This window comes from Athene cunicularia (assembly GCF_003259725.1).
Source record: "Athene cunicularia isolate RWA chromosome 1 unlocalized genomic scaffold, athCun1 chr1_part2, whole genome shotgun sequence".
In the NCBI taxonomy this organism is placed as follows: Eukaryota; Metazoa; Chordata; class Aves; order Strigiformes; family Strigidae; genus Athene; species Athene cunicularia.
In genome coordinates, this window is record NW_020799092.1 from 1,595,079 (window position 1) to 1,611,495 (window position 16,417).

At 50.7% G+C, this 16,417-nt stretch overlaps 2 protein-coding genes across 3 annotated transcripts in view; both read right to left on the bottom strand.

Annotated features, from left to right (window-relative positions):
- Nucleotides 1-351: 351 nt before the first annotated feature.
- Nucleotides 352-16,411, bottom strand: PLA2G6 (phospholipase A2 group VI). 2 transcript variants are annotated; one of them, XM_026868094.1, is made up of 16 exons: nt 15,877-16,411; nt 15,142-15,357; nt 14,168-14,348; nt 11,430-11,617; nt 10,398-10,494; nt 9,305-9,487; nt 8,987-9,095; nt 8,259-8,408; nt 6,484-6,574; nt 5,576-5,739; nt 4,904-5,054; nt 4,588-4,724; nt 3,838-3,992; nt 2,936-3,103; nt 1,767-1,840; nt 352-1,314 (listed from the first exon to the last, which is right to left on the bottom strand). In XM_026868094.1, exons 1-16 carry the CDS (start codon nt 16,083-16,085, stop codon nt 1,176-1,178), a joined length of 2,412 nt encoding a protein of 803 aa, XP_026723895.1. In that variant the 5' UTR covers nt 16,086-16,411; the 3' UTR covers nt 352-1,175. The 2 variants fall into 2 exon arrangements, with proteins under 2 accessions (XP_026723895.1, XP_026723896.1); XM_026868095.1 differs by lacking the exon at nt 8,259-8,408.
- The window catches only part of TMEM184B (transmembrane protein 184B), a 35,469-nt gene continuing 21,728 nt past the window's right edge, over nt 2,677-16,417 (bottom strand). Inside the window, exon 10 of the transcript XR_003400369.1 lies at nt 2,677-2,690. The gene's annotated coding sequence lies outside the window, so the exon portion shown is untranslated. The remainder of the gene's footprint in view (nt 2,691-16,417) is intronic.

Below are 16,417 nucleotides of genomic sequence, written 5' to 3' on the forward strand. Positions count from 1 at the left end.
AAAGTTAAAGCCCTATCTCCAGCCATTTGTATCCCAAGGGTTTTCAGTGGTTCCCTTTTTTAGGCCAGACTAGCTCAAAGAGCATTCTCACATGAGAGCTGGTCCAAAGCCTTCCCCCTGGCTGCAGCTGCTAAGCCTGGCACAGTGTTGTGCTTCGTGGGACAGCCAGCCACTCCCACCACACACACCTCCCAGGTCTGACTGCTGGGACTATTGGGACAGGCTACTCACCTCTTCAGCCCATACAAAAGGTATAAGCAGCCCAATTCCTCATTTTCTACCTGTAAGAAATTCAGATGCTGCAATCTCAGAACCCTGTTGTAGGACAGGGAGAGAGACAAGACAACCATGACAGTGGAACAAAATGCAAACCTCTCTTTATTTCAGGTCATGTCAGTTTTGCATAGAAGCACTATTCACAACAACAGTCCACCCAGTCAAAAGCAAATGATTAAGAATTCAGTTTTTCAAGTTACTCCTCAAAATATCTCCAAATAGCTACATATATTATTTATAAATAGGAAAAATTACTGCAGGAATATTTAGTACTGTAGCATCCACAACGGAATTTCCAGTAAATATCTGTCCCAGGGTCAGTTTCTTTGGTGGGAACTGATCTCAGAGCTTTTCAATTCCACGTTAAGAATAAGAAGAAACAATCTCTATACCAAGCCATGATAAGGTAACAGTAATCCCTTTTCCTCATACCATACACTCCGAAACACCTTGGTCCCAGTGGGCCAAGTAATCCCTGAAGCTTTATCCAGCCTTGGCTCATTCTGTGATGTGGGAAGGTGCACAGGGCTTTGTCAGTGGAGGTGCTGCACAGATAGGAGACAGACTCCAGCAGCTACAGCCCAAGACAGGTAGGCAGGGGCTCTGGCTTCTGGGAAGGGCTGTACAGTCAGATAAGGGCAGCAAAACTGAGCACAACAGCAGAGATGGGGCTGCAGTATGAAGGTAACTGTCAGCATGGCACAGCTGTCTGGGAATACATGGAGTGTGTCCTGGAATAAATGTGTATGTGCACTGTTGTCTATTACTTATCATTAATTCCTTAGTAGTAGTAGTCCCTCCCCCACCTCAAAAACTAGTTTCAAGGGCAAATCCAAGCCATTTCAGTGTCTGCTGCTCCTTGCCTTTGGGATGTCATACGGGAACCTCCAGGTCAATCATCAAGAGAGAAGTTGCACCAGCTGCTCAAACTGCTCCCGCTGCTGGTAGATATAAAGCTGGGTGTCCCAGAGAGCATTCACCAGCACAGTGTCGTTCACCTCATCCAACATCACGTCTGCATGCAGCTGAGGGCTAAGCCTGCACACAGCAAGACAGCATCACCAGCTAGGCACAGACACAAACACGCTGACCAAAAGACTTGTGCAAAGTGGCTCCCGCTGTCCTGGGTGTTCACCTGCCCTCATCCAGCAGGCCTGCAGAGCCAAGGCCTGCCCCTGCTTTAGAGGCTCAACCACGCACAAGGCTGAGCCACAGCAACCACACCACCCAGGAAGGATGCACATCCCTGAAGGACCCTGTTAGACAGCATCCCCCAAGCCCCCACTAACTGACCCTACACAGGGTGTGCTCGACGCATCAGCTCGTACAGCAGTGCATGTCACCAAGGCACGTGGAGAGGGGCAGGGGGACAGGTCTGGGCAGGCATGCTTCTGGAGGGGACACTGCTTGGGATTACACATGCCACAGCCAGGTCTGAAGCAAGAGGGATAAAAATAGGTCTGTGCAAAAAGCAGAAAGGAAGCTTCTACCGGAAATATGGGACATCTGTCATCTCACACCAGGCCCTGGCACGATCCACAGCTGGGCCATCTGCGTCAGTGCACTGCAGGAGAGACAGGCCCACGGTTAGAGCCTGACTGACACCGCTCTTTCCCTGCCTGCAAGAGGCTCTCCTGGCATCAAGTCGAACTGCACAAGCCACAAAGGGAGAGGGGAAAAGCAGGAGCAAGTGCAGCCTGAATGGCACTGTTCACCACCAAGAGGGAGGTGGCTTTTTATCTGTTTTTTTAAATACAGGAACAGTGCTCCAGATCCTTGAGACACAAGGAACTGCACCCTACAAATCATCCATCGCAGTACTGAGGGGATTCCCTTAAAGAAACCCCCAGGATGATCTGAACCACAGCCTCCTTGGGATTTCATCTCCATCCATTTCTGTCCAAACCCAGTACCAGTAGAGCCTGTGATTACCGCAGGCTTTCCGGGCACCACTTCCTTGGGAGCCTTGAAATAAAAGGCAGGAAGCAGAGGGACCTCTCTAGGCATTTTCTGGCTTTAGGAAGCTAAAGAAGATGAAGAAAAAGAATTAAGATTATAGTCAGAGCCTCAGTTCTGATCTTTGTGGCTTTCATTCGTTTTCCTGCACAATATTTAATGAGCTTCTTCCCCAAGCCTGCAAGAATGCCTATTACACATTTCTATCCACAGCTCTGAACTACTGCTTTTTGTTAGTGATACTCCCACTTCTGTCATTTACCAATTTCCCCAGTGGGGATAACAAAGCTTTTCTAAAGAAAAATTAATTGCTGCTTTCTGAGGCGTGATTTACTTTTTTTTTTTTGGTCCAGGCTGCTCATATGATAATCAGTGCTCCCTGGAAAGATACCAAGTTTTGTGAACTCACATCTGCAACTGTTCCTAAGGGTCACTGACCACCGTCCTCTCCTCTGCTCCTTTCAGTTGCAAGAACCTCCCTTGGTACTCAAAACCCCAAAGCAGCAGACCGGGCTTCAGACCTGTTGTGCTCCCACAATTCTTAAGCTATTGTTCATTTACTCCGTTCATTCCTTGAACTGGCCATGATTGAAGGAGCTCCAAGGAAATAAAATTTTCTTCCAAAAGGAAGCTGGAAACCTTTGCTCCCTCCCTACAAGCAACCTCAGGGGTCTTTCCCCATCCCCTTCCTCCCAGTACTCACACAATCCACCACCATCTTGCCAAGCTCTCTGGCCCCAAAAACGGTCTTCGCCAGCTCCCAAGGGTTGGAGGGGCGGAAAACATCCACAGAGCTCACTGGGACCTGAGGAGGCTTCCCTGTCCCCAGGGAGACCACCAACCCCAATTTTCTTACTTCCTGCCTCTGACCCTGTGGACACATGAAAGATTTGTTTGCAAGGACCAACAGTTAAGGTGGAGCATGTCTTCCACAGAAGTCTTGGGGACACTCCGAAAAGCCAAGGCAAAAGGCCTGGTAGCCTCTTCTCTCACCCATCCTCTGCTTTAGTACTGCCTGGTGAGACAGGTATAATCCACGTGACTTCAACAGTTGCACTGTTCTGTCCCTTACACCCCTGGCTGCACCCAAACTCATGGGATCACCCCAAAGATGAGTGCGAGTACCAGATGCCTGTGAAAGAATCTAACTCTTTCAGTCATTTTAGCAACACACTTTCCCCTCCATCTACAGGGAGCAGTAGCTGCCAGTAGATAAGTCTTCTTTCTGAGGCCACACCACAGAAGGCATTCACTCTTTGGCCTTACAGAGTGCAACCATTCTTCTCCATTCACTGTTGGGCAGAAAAACATTCTGCAGACCTGTGTCAAGGGTGACATGCAACCACCAACTGAATCGTCCTTGTTCAAAATTGCAAGGGCAGGCTGATGAGGCTGTCTCACACCCTTGTCAGAAGAGATATTTCACCTCTCGGCCACCATTCCCAACACATAACCCCCTCCACACACTCCCTTCCAGGGTGCTGCACTGCTAAATTCTTTATCCACTACAAGAGGCATCCATTCCCAAACCCTCTTCCCCTTCAAGGGAGGCTCAGTGGAGCCAGGAAAGCCCCAGTTATCAGTCAGAGCCAGGACTTCCCTCACCTTCTTGATCAGTGTCTTGTTGTACTCATGGATCTCTACCATGGCATCGAGGGTCGGGTTGTTGGCTAGCAGGCCACCATCCAGAAAGCGGCCTATCGGCCGGAAATAAGTGGGAGCCGCACCGCTGCAGCGGGCAGCGCGCCATACAAGTTGATCTGGAAGGGAGAGAACGCATATGGCCTCTTTCAGCAACTTTTCTGCTTGCAAGAAGCACCCTGTCTTCACCAACACAAAGCAGGAGGGCTTGCAATCCCACAAGACACTGCCCTATCTTTCTCCCAGCAGTGGGGACTCTGCTTGGATGCACAGGATTATTTTGGGGGGCTCTAAAAGATGTTCTCTCCCCCTTCTACACATCCTGGGTCAAATTCATTCTCTACCAGCTTCACTGCTGCTATTCTGATGGTGAACCAGTTATGTTTGCTAGAAAAAGAAAGATTTTCCAGGTTAATCTGCTTCTGAGCGCTCAAGGAAAGGTACTGACTGTACACAGGACTCCACCAGCAGACCTCTTCCTCATGAACCTCACCAGCCAGCCCCTGTTACTAGTACAAGAGAAGCCAAGAGAAGAGGAGAAAGGAGAAAAGGGAACCATCACTAGGGCCAAGCTACAAGTCAGGATCAGGGATGAGCTGTTGCTGGGACACCCCAATTTTCAGAGCAATGGGAGGAACAACAGGAAATTTTCTGTCTCTGAAGGATGTCCCTCTTCCCTGTCAACCAGATAGATTGCTGTGTGCCAGCATTTACCTTCTGGCTGAGTGAGTGGTTTGAAAGATGCACTTGTCTTGTACTCAGTGGAGGTTTTTGTCTCTGGTACAGGGTAATTCCGGAAAAGGTGGAGTTCAGCTGGCTGCCGGTCACACAATGTCCCTGTCACCATAACCCTGGGGGAGAGAGGACATGACAGAATAAGAGTAAAATGGAAAAATCCCACACTTACGGCTTCAACAGTCTCCATCTCATACTCCTCCAGATCTGCTCTAAGGAGTCTCAGCATCTCTGCTGAGAGGGGTCTAAAGCACTCAGGAGAGCATCAGTGAGCACAGCCTCAGGCAGGACTTACTTGGGTTTTTGGACATCTGTCATTTTGGTGTTTTCCCCAAATTCCTTCTTCAAGAACTCATCCAGGGGCTCCGACTCGTAGGGTCTAGACCCCCGGAACACCATGTCCTTCATGCGGAAGTATAGGCAGCGCATGTAGTCCATGGACTTCCCTGAGATAGGCAACAGCATCAGCAGGAGCAGGGGGTGGAGGAAGGGCAAGCAGAACAGCACATCAGAACTGGGACTTTCCAGGACCAGCAGGAGATGGGAGGTGCCACTCCCAATCCCATCCCCTTCCGAAACTGCCAGTCACCGGCTTGGACCTCAGCAACATGACAGGGAAGGATTAAAAAGGAAGGGCAAGCTTGAATGTAGATTCCCACCACCAGAAAGTGTTGATCACCTTGCTGTAAAACCCCCACGGAGAGAACAGGAGGAACAGAACATTGCACCCTGCCACAATGCATTTCCCAAAACCCAGAAAGCTGCCCAAGGCCAGCTGACAGGAAAAGCAAGTGCAAAGCCAAGTCAAGCTTTCCTTCATTAGTGAACATCCCTTCCCTCCTCTGTTAGGGACAACAAATCTCAGTCAGGACTCAGAAAAGCAGCTCCCACCCCACATTTGCTCCCAACAGAGGGGCACTCAGGCCCACAAGAGCAAAAAGAGGCCCATTATTTGCACTGTCCTCACCATGTACAATAGCCAAGGCCAAGATCCCCCCAGTGCTTGTCCCCGCAATCCAGTCAAAAATCTCACGAATGGGACGGCCCACAGCCTTTTCGATAGCCAGGAGGAGTTGGATGAGCACCAGGCCCCGGATGCCCCCTCCATCCAGGCACAGGAGGCGGTCATGACTGGAGAGAGACAGACACTGATGACTTGGAGCTGTGGACAAGCCTACAAATCACAGCACACTGCATGGGAACAGGGTCCTGGGGTGGGAAAACATTGCTGGTAACATTGCTGTTGACAGCGTAATCAGTGATCCAACAGTGCTTCCTCAGATGCAAATAAGACCGAACACAGTCAGTGCTGGTGCACCACCACTTGCTCTTTTAGCCATCTCTGACCTCTACACCAGAGAGACATTCACAAGCCAAAAATGCACCCCAAGTCCCTTATTATGCAATAAGAGATACTGCCTCATAAATAAAAATCAGACAGTCCTAAGAGTTCCTGCTAGCAGCACTTCAGTGCCAACCCTCCCTCTGCTCTGTGCAAGGTGAGGTGCAGGCACTGCCAAGGCAGTGCACAGACTGGCAAAGGAGCTGGGTGAGCATCAGGGCACTGCAGGGAGATGGGGAAATCACAAAGCTAAAACAGCACTTGGTGCCCAGCAGCAGAGGGGAGGGACAGAGCAGGGGCTTCACCTGCTGAGCTCGGTCTCTACTGCAGCTACAGGGCTGCAGGCAGGAACAGGTGGTGGTCATTTATGGGAACAGAGATTTATCGCAAAGTTCTGGCAAAAACTGCAACATCAGTGGATGTTACATTATGTCATTCCGAGTGTGCCACACCCATGGGTGTGGAGAATTCACACACATGGATTTCACGTTCATGTTGCATGGGAGCCTGGACAGCAGCTGTTCCTCACTTACTTTCTTCTACCCTCACTGGGTGAGTCCACAACATCTGGTGCCTTCAAAAGCTGTCCAAGCGTTGTGGAAACGTACAGAAGGTCGTGGTACCCTAGAGGGCCATGAACACACAAAAGGAAAAAAAAAAAAAAAATTAGAGACCACTTTGCTACCTGAACCTGCTGATGCATGCCTCAGATAGCTGTCAACCAAATTACACTTAATCCATCAGAAAACCTGCAATTATTCTTCCTACTTTCTCTCTGCCCCCAGATAGCTTGGTCAGGGTACCCAAACCTCCCACCAGTGTTGTAAATTATTTCCACCATAACCACATAGAGAACGGCCAACTCCCCAGTCTCCCTGCAGGAGACAAAAGCCATTCTACCCATAGCCACCAGGTACCCCCTCAATTAAACTCTGCACCAAAGAGGAAAAACCCTGTCCTTTAGAGCAGGCAGCTGGAGATGCACTGGCAAAGGTGAAGGATTTGCAGAAGCAGATAATGAGCACAGTAGGCGAGAGAGAAGGCAGAGCCTAGCAGCATGCCCACTACGCAGTTTACTGCAAGCCATAAAATAAAACCTAAATCTACTCCTGCGAAGTAACCTATAGGCATTAGAGCTGTGAGGACAGGGTGGCTGGTCATTACCCCTCAGCTGATGTACACCCTGGCCACCCTGGGTGCAGGGCACCAATCCAGGCTAGGTGGGAGCAAGTCTGTGAAACCAAAAGAAGAAAGAACATGGGGAGAGAAGTTAAATACTCCTGCCAGCACCCAGGCTGGAAGGTGGCTGTGGATGACAAGGAATATGGCGAGGAGTTTCTTCAAGGGCTGGAGTCCATGACAAAAAAGGGCCTTGCTCAGTCACTGCATCAGAGCTTAAACTGGGGCAGGAGGGCGAGGGGGTGTGTGTCCCCTTCACAAGGCCATGGTGAGAAGAGAGTCCTGGTGTCACCAGCCTATGAGACTTGTGGCAACACAGGTGCCATCCAGGGTCTGGGGGGCGGTTGTCCTCTAGCCCCACAGGAGGGCCTTTGCAAAGGAAACAACCAACCTGAGAGGGGAAGTGGATCACAAGCAGCTGTTATCTGCCTGCATGCCCCTCTCACGAGGGTCAGAGCCTCCCTCCAAGTCAGCTCACCCACTTCCCACTCTGTAACCCCTCCCACTGCCTCTGCCCAACCTCTGTAGCTCCCTGAAGGAGGAAAGCCCAGCACCTAGAATAGATCCACGGGCTTATTCACACAGTCAGGGCAGTAGAGAGCATAAGCTACAACACAATCATATGTTCTAAGGTAGGCTTTTCCTATGCGTAACATACACTCTGTGACCAGAGATGCTTATCCTTGGGCTCCATCCCCACCCAGTTCCAGCTGCCAGCCTCCAGGATCTGAACAAGCAACACTTCTAATTCCCTTGCACCCAGCATGACATTGGGAGGTCCTCAAGGCAGACCAGTACCTCCCCTTCTGTACATGACCCAGTGGATAAAGTACATGCAGGCAGCTAAGTCCTACACCTCTTTCAGAGGGGTGAGGGAAATCAGTCTTCCCTTTCAACAGAGCTGCATTGTGTCAGGTCTATAAAACAAAAGTTTAGAGTACAAGAGTTTAGAGTACACACACAGGAAAAGCAGAGAAGAGACAGTATCCTGCAGTAGATGAGTGAGGACAGTGTCACCAGAAACGGAGAGCTAAAAGTCCCCAGAACACACCGGCCATCTGAAGAAGAGATCCGAGACAGCACTGTGAGGCAAGAAAGAATAGCGAGGGAGAGCCAGGGAAGGCTTTACCTAAGCTGTTGAAGCTGCTCCGTGAGGAAGGTTGGCCTTCCATGAAGGAAGCGGCAGGTGGTGCCAGGCTTGGGGAGTCAGGGTTGGGTGGGTGGCAGCGTTCAGTCCCTATGGTTTGCAGCAGGTCTAAGAGTACTTTCCGGTTCGCACCTTAGGTGATGAAGGGGCAGTCACAGATCAGAAAGAGAATCAGTGCACGCACACGCCACGGAGGGGCTCTGTCAAATTCACAGCAGCCTGGACCCTCACAAAACCCCTGGAATGACCCAGGGATGGGGAAAGCATGGCCCAGCTATCTCTCCCCAAACACGAGGCACCAGGACTTGTGCATGGCAGGGGTACCCAATGCTGTGCAGCTTCAAGGGTGTGTGCCACGCACTGCTTGCCACTGAAGAACCATCCATGTGTGCTTATGCCTGGGCAGTTCAGTAGCACTGTGTCATCCCACTGTGAGCCCACAGTGCCTGACATCGTGGCTTGAAAGAGGGGGAGGGCATGCCAGCTTTTCCTCTCGCACCTCTGTCTCAGAGGGGAGAAATTCATCAAGGGCTATTAATACAAAGCCTATGCCACTAGCTCAGGAAATGCCTACTCTGTGAGCGACTACAAGCTGGGAAAGCTTGTTGGAGAAGCATCATCTATGCTTGGCATGTTTTCACCTCTCCCCAAGACACTGTTTTGACCACCAACGGCAGACAGGTCAGGTTCACCCCATAAGGCTCCCTCACCTTTGCTGCTCCTGGCTGCCAACAGACCTGGTGTCTCCCCAAAGTCATTGGGGATTTCAACATCTCCTCCAAACACGACGATCGCTTTGATCATATCCAGGTGGTCATGCTAGGGGACAAGAGAAAGCTCAGTCAAGAGCCAAGCTCCTTTTGGCTACATGATTTCTCATTCCCTCCCTCCCTCCTCTTTTCATTAGCCAAAGCACCCACAAGGGATCACTCCACGAGACAACAACCAGAATATCAAAGGAGTCTGTCCCTGTCTCAATCCTTCAAGAAAAATCCTCTCCTTGTCAGCAGCCTCTGCATAAAACTCACCTTCATGGCCAGGTGCAGTGGTGTGTTGCCATCCTGATCCCTGGCATTGGCATAGGCCCCGTGTGTCAGCAGTACCATGGCACAGTCAAAGCGTCCCCTCTTGACTGCAATGTGCAGAGCCATGTCAGCTGTCCGGCTCATCAAATTCACCTCAGACCCGTACTCGAGCAGCAGCCGTGTCATCTGTGCCCAAATGTGCATGCACCATGTTAAGAAGAGAGAAAGCAAGCACAACCATCTGGGTGCCCATCACGGCAAACAAAGCGGGGGAAGAGGCAGGACCCTTAGCCTGGAAACAGTCAGCTGGCAGATGCCAGCTGCCTTGTTCCAAGCACTGAGATGGGGTTTCTCTGTCTTTTAACATAGAACTAGTTGGTGGTTTCACAACCCGGCTAGAGCTTCTGAATGTTTTAGGACTTATATGCAAGTGTAGTAACTGGTGGAGAACAGTGGAGAGAAAAAAAATTCCTACTCAGGTCAGAATCCTTGCAGACTGGAGGGGAAAGAGGTTTGATTTTTGATCTTTTCTTCATAAGCCAAGCAGACTTATGTCTGCTCTGAAACTCCACACATTTCTGGGAGGGATGTGATACTGCAGGAGGGAAAATTGTCCTGCCATAGGAATGTCCTCTGCTTTCAACAAGCACCATTCAGGTGCTCCAGCATGGCATATCACATCACCAATCTGCCCATCTCTGGCAAAAAATGGACCATAACCCACATGCCACCACCCTCTGCCTACCTGACACTCTTCCAGTTAAGGCATCAAGCTGCTTTCTACCATAAATCTGTTAGTAATGAGAAGAGTGCTCCCTCCAGGGGTAACAGTGACACTGCTGCAATTTCCCCAACAAAAAGGGAAAATGGACAAACTGGCAGTTTCACAGTCAAGAATGACATACTAGGGATGAGCCCACCAGTTTGTTTCACTGCAAGGCTCAACTGCTCCATCCCATGTGGCAAACAGCACTGGTCAGCACAGGGCAAAGAGAATCAAACACTGGGCTGCTGGCACTCCCAGGGCTCTGCACATGCACTCAGTAAAGGGAGAGGTCAGCAGCACAAGCCCTCAACGTGGATTGGTTCCATTTACCTCTGCCTTCTTCGCCCAGTGCAGCGGAGTAGCTTCGTAGCGTGGGTCCCTGGAGTGAACCTGACTGGCATCAACCTCGAGGATGGCCTGGGCACATCTGGCAAAGACAATGATGTGAAGGGATGGGTGGCTGCCGTCTTGACTCAAGACCTCCACTCCCATCAGCACCTGCCTCCCACTCAGAGCCTTTCAGGAAACCTTTCAGCAGCAACAGGCTCCCTGCAAGCTCTTCAGCTGCAGTTTTGTTTTGCTCTTTTAAGAAAGGAAAGGTGCAACAGGAAGCATACAAGCAGCAGAGCATTTGGAGGAATGAGAATCCCTCTGAATTTCAAGTTGTGGAGCATCATCTGGGTGCTTCTCCAATACAGGAATATGGTATTTCTGGAAACTCAAGACCTGAGAGGAAATTCCTCTCTTCTCCCTCTCTCTCCATGGAAACATGGCGATAAAACTGAAATAGTTAAATACTTGCTGAAATTATTACTTCCCTATGAGCGAAAAATCACCCCTATTGTCAACAGACTACTATCTAGTGCCTAGAAAGTGTGGGTAGGTAGACTTATGAAAAAAGCATACACTCTCCTCTCTGAAACACCATCAAACTATTGAGCCCCACTGCAAACTAAGGAACCTAAGCATATTTTTGGCTTGTGAATGTGGATCCAAGCACTCAAAGACAGAGGTACAGCAATTAGCAATACTATTTTAGCATCTGTAAATCATCTTCTCACAACTCATTCTGAGAAGTATTTCACAAACATTTAAAAAAGAAAATCTGCATCTTTCTCCTGATATCCAATACTAAATAATATATATAGATAAATTCAGGGAAAACCCTTTTTTTTCCCCCGAGTGTTTCTTTCTTTTCCACACCAGCACTTTTCTGTTCTTTTGCCAACTCATTGATGCAGCAGAGGACAGCACAGGACATCTTCCTCCTGAACACTGCCCTGAAAGGGGTCCAGTCTGGGACAACCCTGACCCCCAGACTGGAGGAAAAGCCTTGTTCTGGCAGCCTGTGCGAATACTTACTCCCTCTGGGAGAACTTCAGTGCTGTGTGGATGGGGTAGCCCAGTGTCCCCATGGTGCTGCAGCTGGCATGGCATTTCAGCAGAGACCGAACCATGTCCTCTTTGCCCAGCTGACAAGCGAGATGCAAAGCAGTCATCCCTTCGTGGCTCAGGTGGTCCAAGCCAGCAGTTGGGGTTCTGCCCAGAAGCTGGGAAGAAGAAACAATAGATGAATAAGTAGACAGACATAGAAGAACACCATCTCTCTTCCTGAGCTCCAAGGACAGACTCTGGAGCACTGGGTCCCTCACAATGCTACAGCCTGTCCTCTCCACTCCCACTTCCAACACAGTAGCTGTGGAAGCACTCCTTATTTTCTCTCCTTAAAGGGTTTATCGTTGCCCTCTGTGCCCTATTTCTCTGGCCTGCATGCTTCCGAGACACATCTCAGCTGAAAAGGGCTCATGCCACCTTGAACGACACAGCCCAGCAGACTCTCACCATTGCCCACTGTGTGAGCCAAGCTCAGCCCAACCAAACGAGAGCACTCACTGAAACCAGTAGTTCCCTCTCCTGCTGTGGCCCCTTCAGTTACCACCAATAGTCAGCAGGCAGCAGCTCAACCTCCCCTGTAACTCCACCATTGCTTTCAGATACAATCAGGATTCTGTTTAAAGCAAATATTTTCCTATTCTCCCCTGTGTTGGGTTTGTGTGTGTGGCAGGGTTTTGGTAGCAGGGGAGGGGGCTACAGCAGTGTCCTCTGTGAGAAGCTTCTTGAAGGTCCCCTGGCTCCAAGTTGTACCCAACACTGTGCCAAGGCTGAGACAATTACTGATGACGGCTATGCCTCTGCAATAATAAAATCTTAAAAGGGGAACCAGCAAGGAGGAGCTAGAGTTGTGAGGAGCTGCTGTGATGGAGACACCTCTGCAAACACTGAGGTCAGTAAAAGAAAAGAGAAGGAAGAGGGGGAGGTGTGCCAGAACAGAGACCCCCCCTGAAGCCCATGGTAAGAGGGCAAGCTGTCCCCCTGCAGCCCATGGAGGTCACCAGTGGAGCAGATGCCCACCTGCAGCCCATGAAGGGCCCCATACCAGAGCAGGTGGCTGCACCAGAAGAAGGCCAGGACTCTGCAGGAAGCCCACAGTGAAGCAGTTCATTGCTGGGAGGATTGCAACACATGGGAGGGACTCACATTGGAGCAGTTCAGGAAGAGCTACAGCCCGTGGGAAGGACTCATGTTGGAAAAAGTTCATGGAATTCTCCTGTGAGAGGGACCCCATACTGGAGCAGGGGATGAGTGCGAGGAGTCCTCTCCCTGAGGAGGAAGGAGCAGCAGAAACAATGAATTTCTGAACTGATCACAACCCACGTCCCCTGCCCCCCAGCATCACTGTTGCAGAGGAGGTAGAGAAATTGGGAGCAAAGCTGAGCCGGGGAAGAAGGGAACAGTAGGGGGAAGTGTTTCTCACTGTCCTACTCTGATTATTAAATTAAGTGGTCATGGTGTTTGAATTAAATCCCCTAACTAGTCTGCCTTTTGTCCATGACCATCAGTCAGTGAGTCATCCCTCTCTGTACTTATCTTGATTCCCAAGCCTTTTGTTTTGTGCTCCCCATCCCTGAGGGGGAAGGTGTGAGTGAGTAGCCGTGGTGGTGCTCAGTTGCCCTCTGGGCTCAAACCACACATCCACATAAATTTTAGACCTGTTACCTGCCGACTAGATTGTTACACAAAAATACCTCACTGCTGTAGTGGGGAAACCCTGGAAGCCCTGATCCAGACAAAAGAAAAAGGAATTTAGAGTTTCTTTTCTCTGGTTTAGCAAGGAACCAAGAGACAAAAGAAACAAACAGGAGACAGATCAGACCTGGAAGTACTTCTGTAAAAACAATCCAAGTTGCTGCAATCAGAGAAATAAAGGAAGAGGATACTTTTTAATACAAAGGTCCAAGATGCCCTGCTCCACAGCATAGCAAGCCCCAATCATCATCTCTTCCCCATCATGCACTAGGAAAGCCCATCAGACTCTGGTAGGCAGAGGGAGAGCTGTCACCAACAGGTACTGGGCAAATGTTGGGGGTGCAGGTGTAGGGGGGAGCCCATCTCACACTTGCACTGGGTGCTGGGAAGCTGACAGACCTGAGGAACCAACGTGGAAGGCCACCCACACCCTTACGAACCCCGTCACTCTGCCCAGCACTTCCCAACAATCAAGAATGCCTCTGGCTTCAGACTGTCTCTGCCTCAAGGCTCTGACTGCTGTCCTCCATGCAAGGCCACTCAGTTCAAACAACAGGTTCTGCAGCTCAGGAGAGCCCAGGGCAGCTCTGAACTGTCCTTCAGTTCGTGGGCAACACATGCTCCCCCATGGCAGCCTAAACACATGCTGCCCCACAGGAGCACTCTGCCCAGAACCAAATACTCTGCTCAGAGGTGACAGAGAAGGGATAGCCAAGGGCCTGAGGAAAGGCAGGATGAAGGCCTAATGCAAATAGCAATGAAGGATACTTTCTGAGGAAGCTTCCTTAACATCCTTGTTCCACTGCAGGGTAGAATCTGGAGCCTGCTTGTGGGAAACAGCACCAGTAAAGGGGGAAGAAAGAGGCTAAAGTCAGCCTCAAGCATTAATTCGATGCTGCAGCAGAGGAAACTGACTTTTTTCTCCCCTGTCCGCAGCTATTTTCCCATCTCCCCTCAGCACAGAGAAAAACCATTCTAGTCCGACTCCTCCCAGGCTTTGAAATCATTCCCACCTCGATGATCTGGGGGTTGTTTCCTCGCACAGCATAGTGGAAAACAGTCTCCCCGTTCCTGTCGGTAATATCCACACGTGCGTGGCACTCCAGCAGCTCCAGCAGGCACTCCATGTCTCCCTTGCGGCATGCCAGGTGCAGCGGGGTACAGCCATCCTCACTGTCCCTGATGTTAATACAGCTGCAAGAGATGAGTCAACATGAGGCCAAGGAAGGGCTGCGAAGATGAGGATGCACAACTGCCCTGGAAGCTGATACAAAGGTACCTTCCATGTCTGCCACAGGCCCAGCTGGTGCAAACTATGAGGCTCACAAAAGTCTGGCCTCTTCCCTGGGAAGGAGGACAGGAAAGGGCCATCAACCATGGACCCTCTGACATGCTGCTCCTTCTTCTGCCCAAAGGAAGGCAGGAGACAGGTTACAGTCTGCAACCTGGTGGGGGTGCTGCTATTAGTCCCCCAGTCCGCTAACTCCTCACTAGTCTCCCCTATCCCCAGTGAACTTCCGCACCAAAAGACAGTGATGCCTTGTGGCCAATACCTTTTTTCAGAAAGACAGACCTACTGTACCTGCTCTCTCGTGGTTTACAAATTCAGCCACAACTACCTTCATAAAGCAGCTCCACAAGGGTTGTAAGAATATAACTAGTGCCTCTATCAAAACACTTCAATTTTTTAGCTTAAACACTGAGCTCCAGGCTTTAACATCCATAGCAGCATGCCAAAAACTCGCCAGTAGGCTTACACAGTGCCCATCGGACACCCTTTGCTACTACATGTGTCATTCAGGCAAGACGCACCAAAGCGGTCACTTTTACACACCACCTCTGCAGTAACCACAGGTGTTAGGGTCCTCCAAGAAGCAGCCCCTGTTGCTTTGGTACATCAAGCCAGGACACCCAAATCTGGCCTAGCCTGCCCTTCTGGCCTCATTCCCAGCACCAGGCCCACCGGAGATCCCTGCCCGCCCCTTGCCTCAGAACATGGTTGTGCCGGAAGCTCTCACGATGGCCAATCTCCACCGCCACATGTGCTGAGGACCAGCTGGGGTGGTTGCGGAAGCAGTCACTGAGCTGCTGGAGATCCTCCAGCGACAACGGCTGGTACGAGCTCTCGTAGAAAGGGCGCAGCTGCCCAGCATATTGCTCAAAATGCACCATGGCATCTGCTTCATTATCGAGCTGGAAGAGCCTGGAGGAAAGGCAAACGTGGTGTTGGTCCTGCTCGAAGAAACAACCTCCACCCCATGTATCTGAAAGAAACAGCTCTTCACCAAACATTTGTGCTGGGGACTTTCTTATTTCCCATCTGTTGTCATGCTTGGTCCGAAGGAAGAAAGAAGCCTGCTTTATTAGCAGAGAACATCTCCTTTTCCTGAGGAACATTAACTTTTGGGCTGAAGTATCCTGTACTTCACATGCTAAAGCTCCACAAGTATGAGTGGAAATGCACATACCTGTGGATGTTCTAACCCGAGTACTTATTTCACAATCACCTGTTTGGACTCTGTCCTGCCCTGTTCTTACAAGCTGTTTTGATGAAGACTCCTCCATCAGCACATGCAAGAGCCTCCCACTCCTCATGAGCCCACCTGCTGACCAACCACATCACCCTACACCCACAGCTGCAAAACACTGCAGTCCTGAGATCAGAGATTTCAGGTCTTTAGTGTCACGCTTGAGTAGTGATTGTTAAAGATCTGTCACTTACCGAAAAGCAACCTGTGGGCTCTGGGGATTCACCAGCAGGCAATCCCACGTGCGACTAAAGCTGTTCTTATACAGGGCCACCCTGCCTTCCTGCCTCAGGCAGGTGTGAGCGGCATACTCTGCAGTTGACACCTCCTTCACCCGATAAGGGTTTGTGAATATTTGGGTGACACTGTTGATGGTATTCACCAACCGTCCAAAGAACTGCATCCTTCTGGAGCCTCAGGTGGCTTCTGCCCCGTGTCCTGAGAGAAACCCAGCCACAGGCTCCGCCCGGCCTCTGCCCTTTCCCAGCGCCTGGAAGGAACTGAGAACCGCCAGGGTGACACAACACCGAGGAGGAAAGCCCGGCGTCGGCACCTGCGGTTTCTTTCCTGGCTCTTCCAGGAAGAGCAGCCAGTTCTCCTCAGCGCCTCACAGCGATCACCGACCTCCGACCTCCCTCCCGCGGGACTTACTCCGCCGCCTCGTTGGGAAGTTCACCCCCCCCTCCACGGCCACCCAAGGTGTCCGGCCGCCTGCCCACGCTGGAAGGAGCCGCC

Bases quoted from the DNA above. Each gene is read 5' to 3' on its own strand.
- PLA2G6 (XM_026868094.1), bottom strand. From the start codon at position 16,085: ATGCAGTTCTTTGGACGGTTGGTGAATACCATCAACAGTGTCACCCAA. The intron at 11,618-14,167 runs GTGGGAATGATT...TCTTCTTCCCAG, and splicing joins ACAACCCCCAGATCATCGAG to CTTCTGGGCAGAACCCCAAC. The intron at 9,488-10,397 runs GTAAATGGAACC...ATTTGGGCACAG, and splicing joins ACTGGGCGAAGAAGGCAGAG to ATGACACGGCTGCTGCTCGA.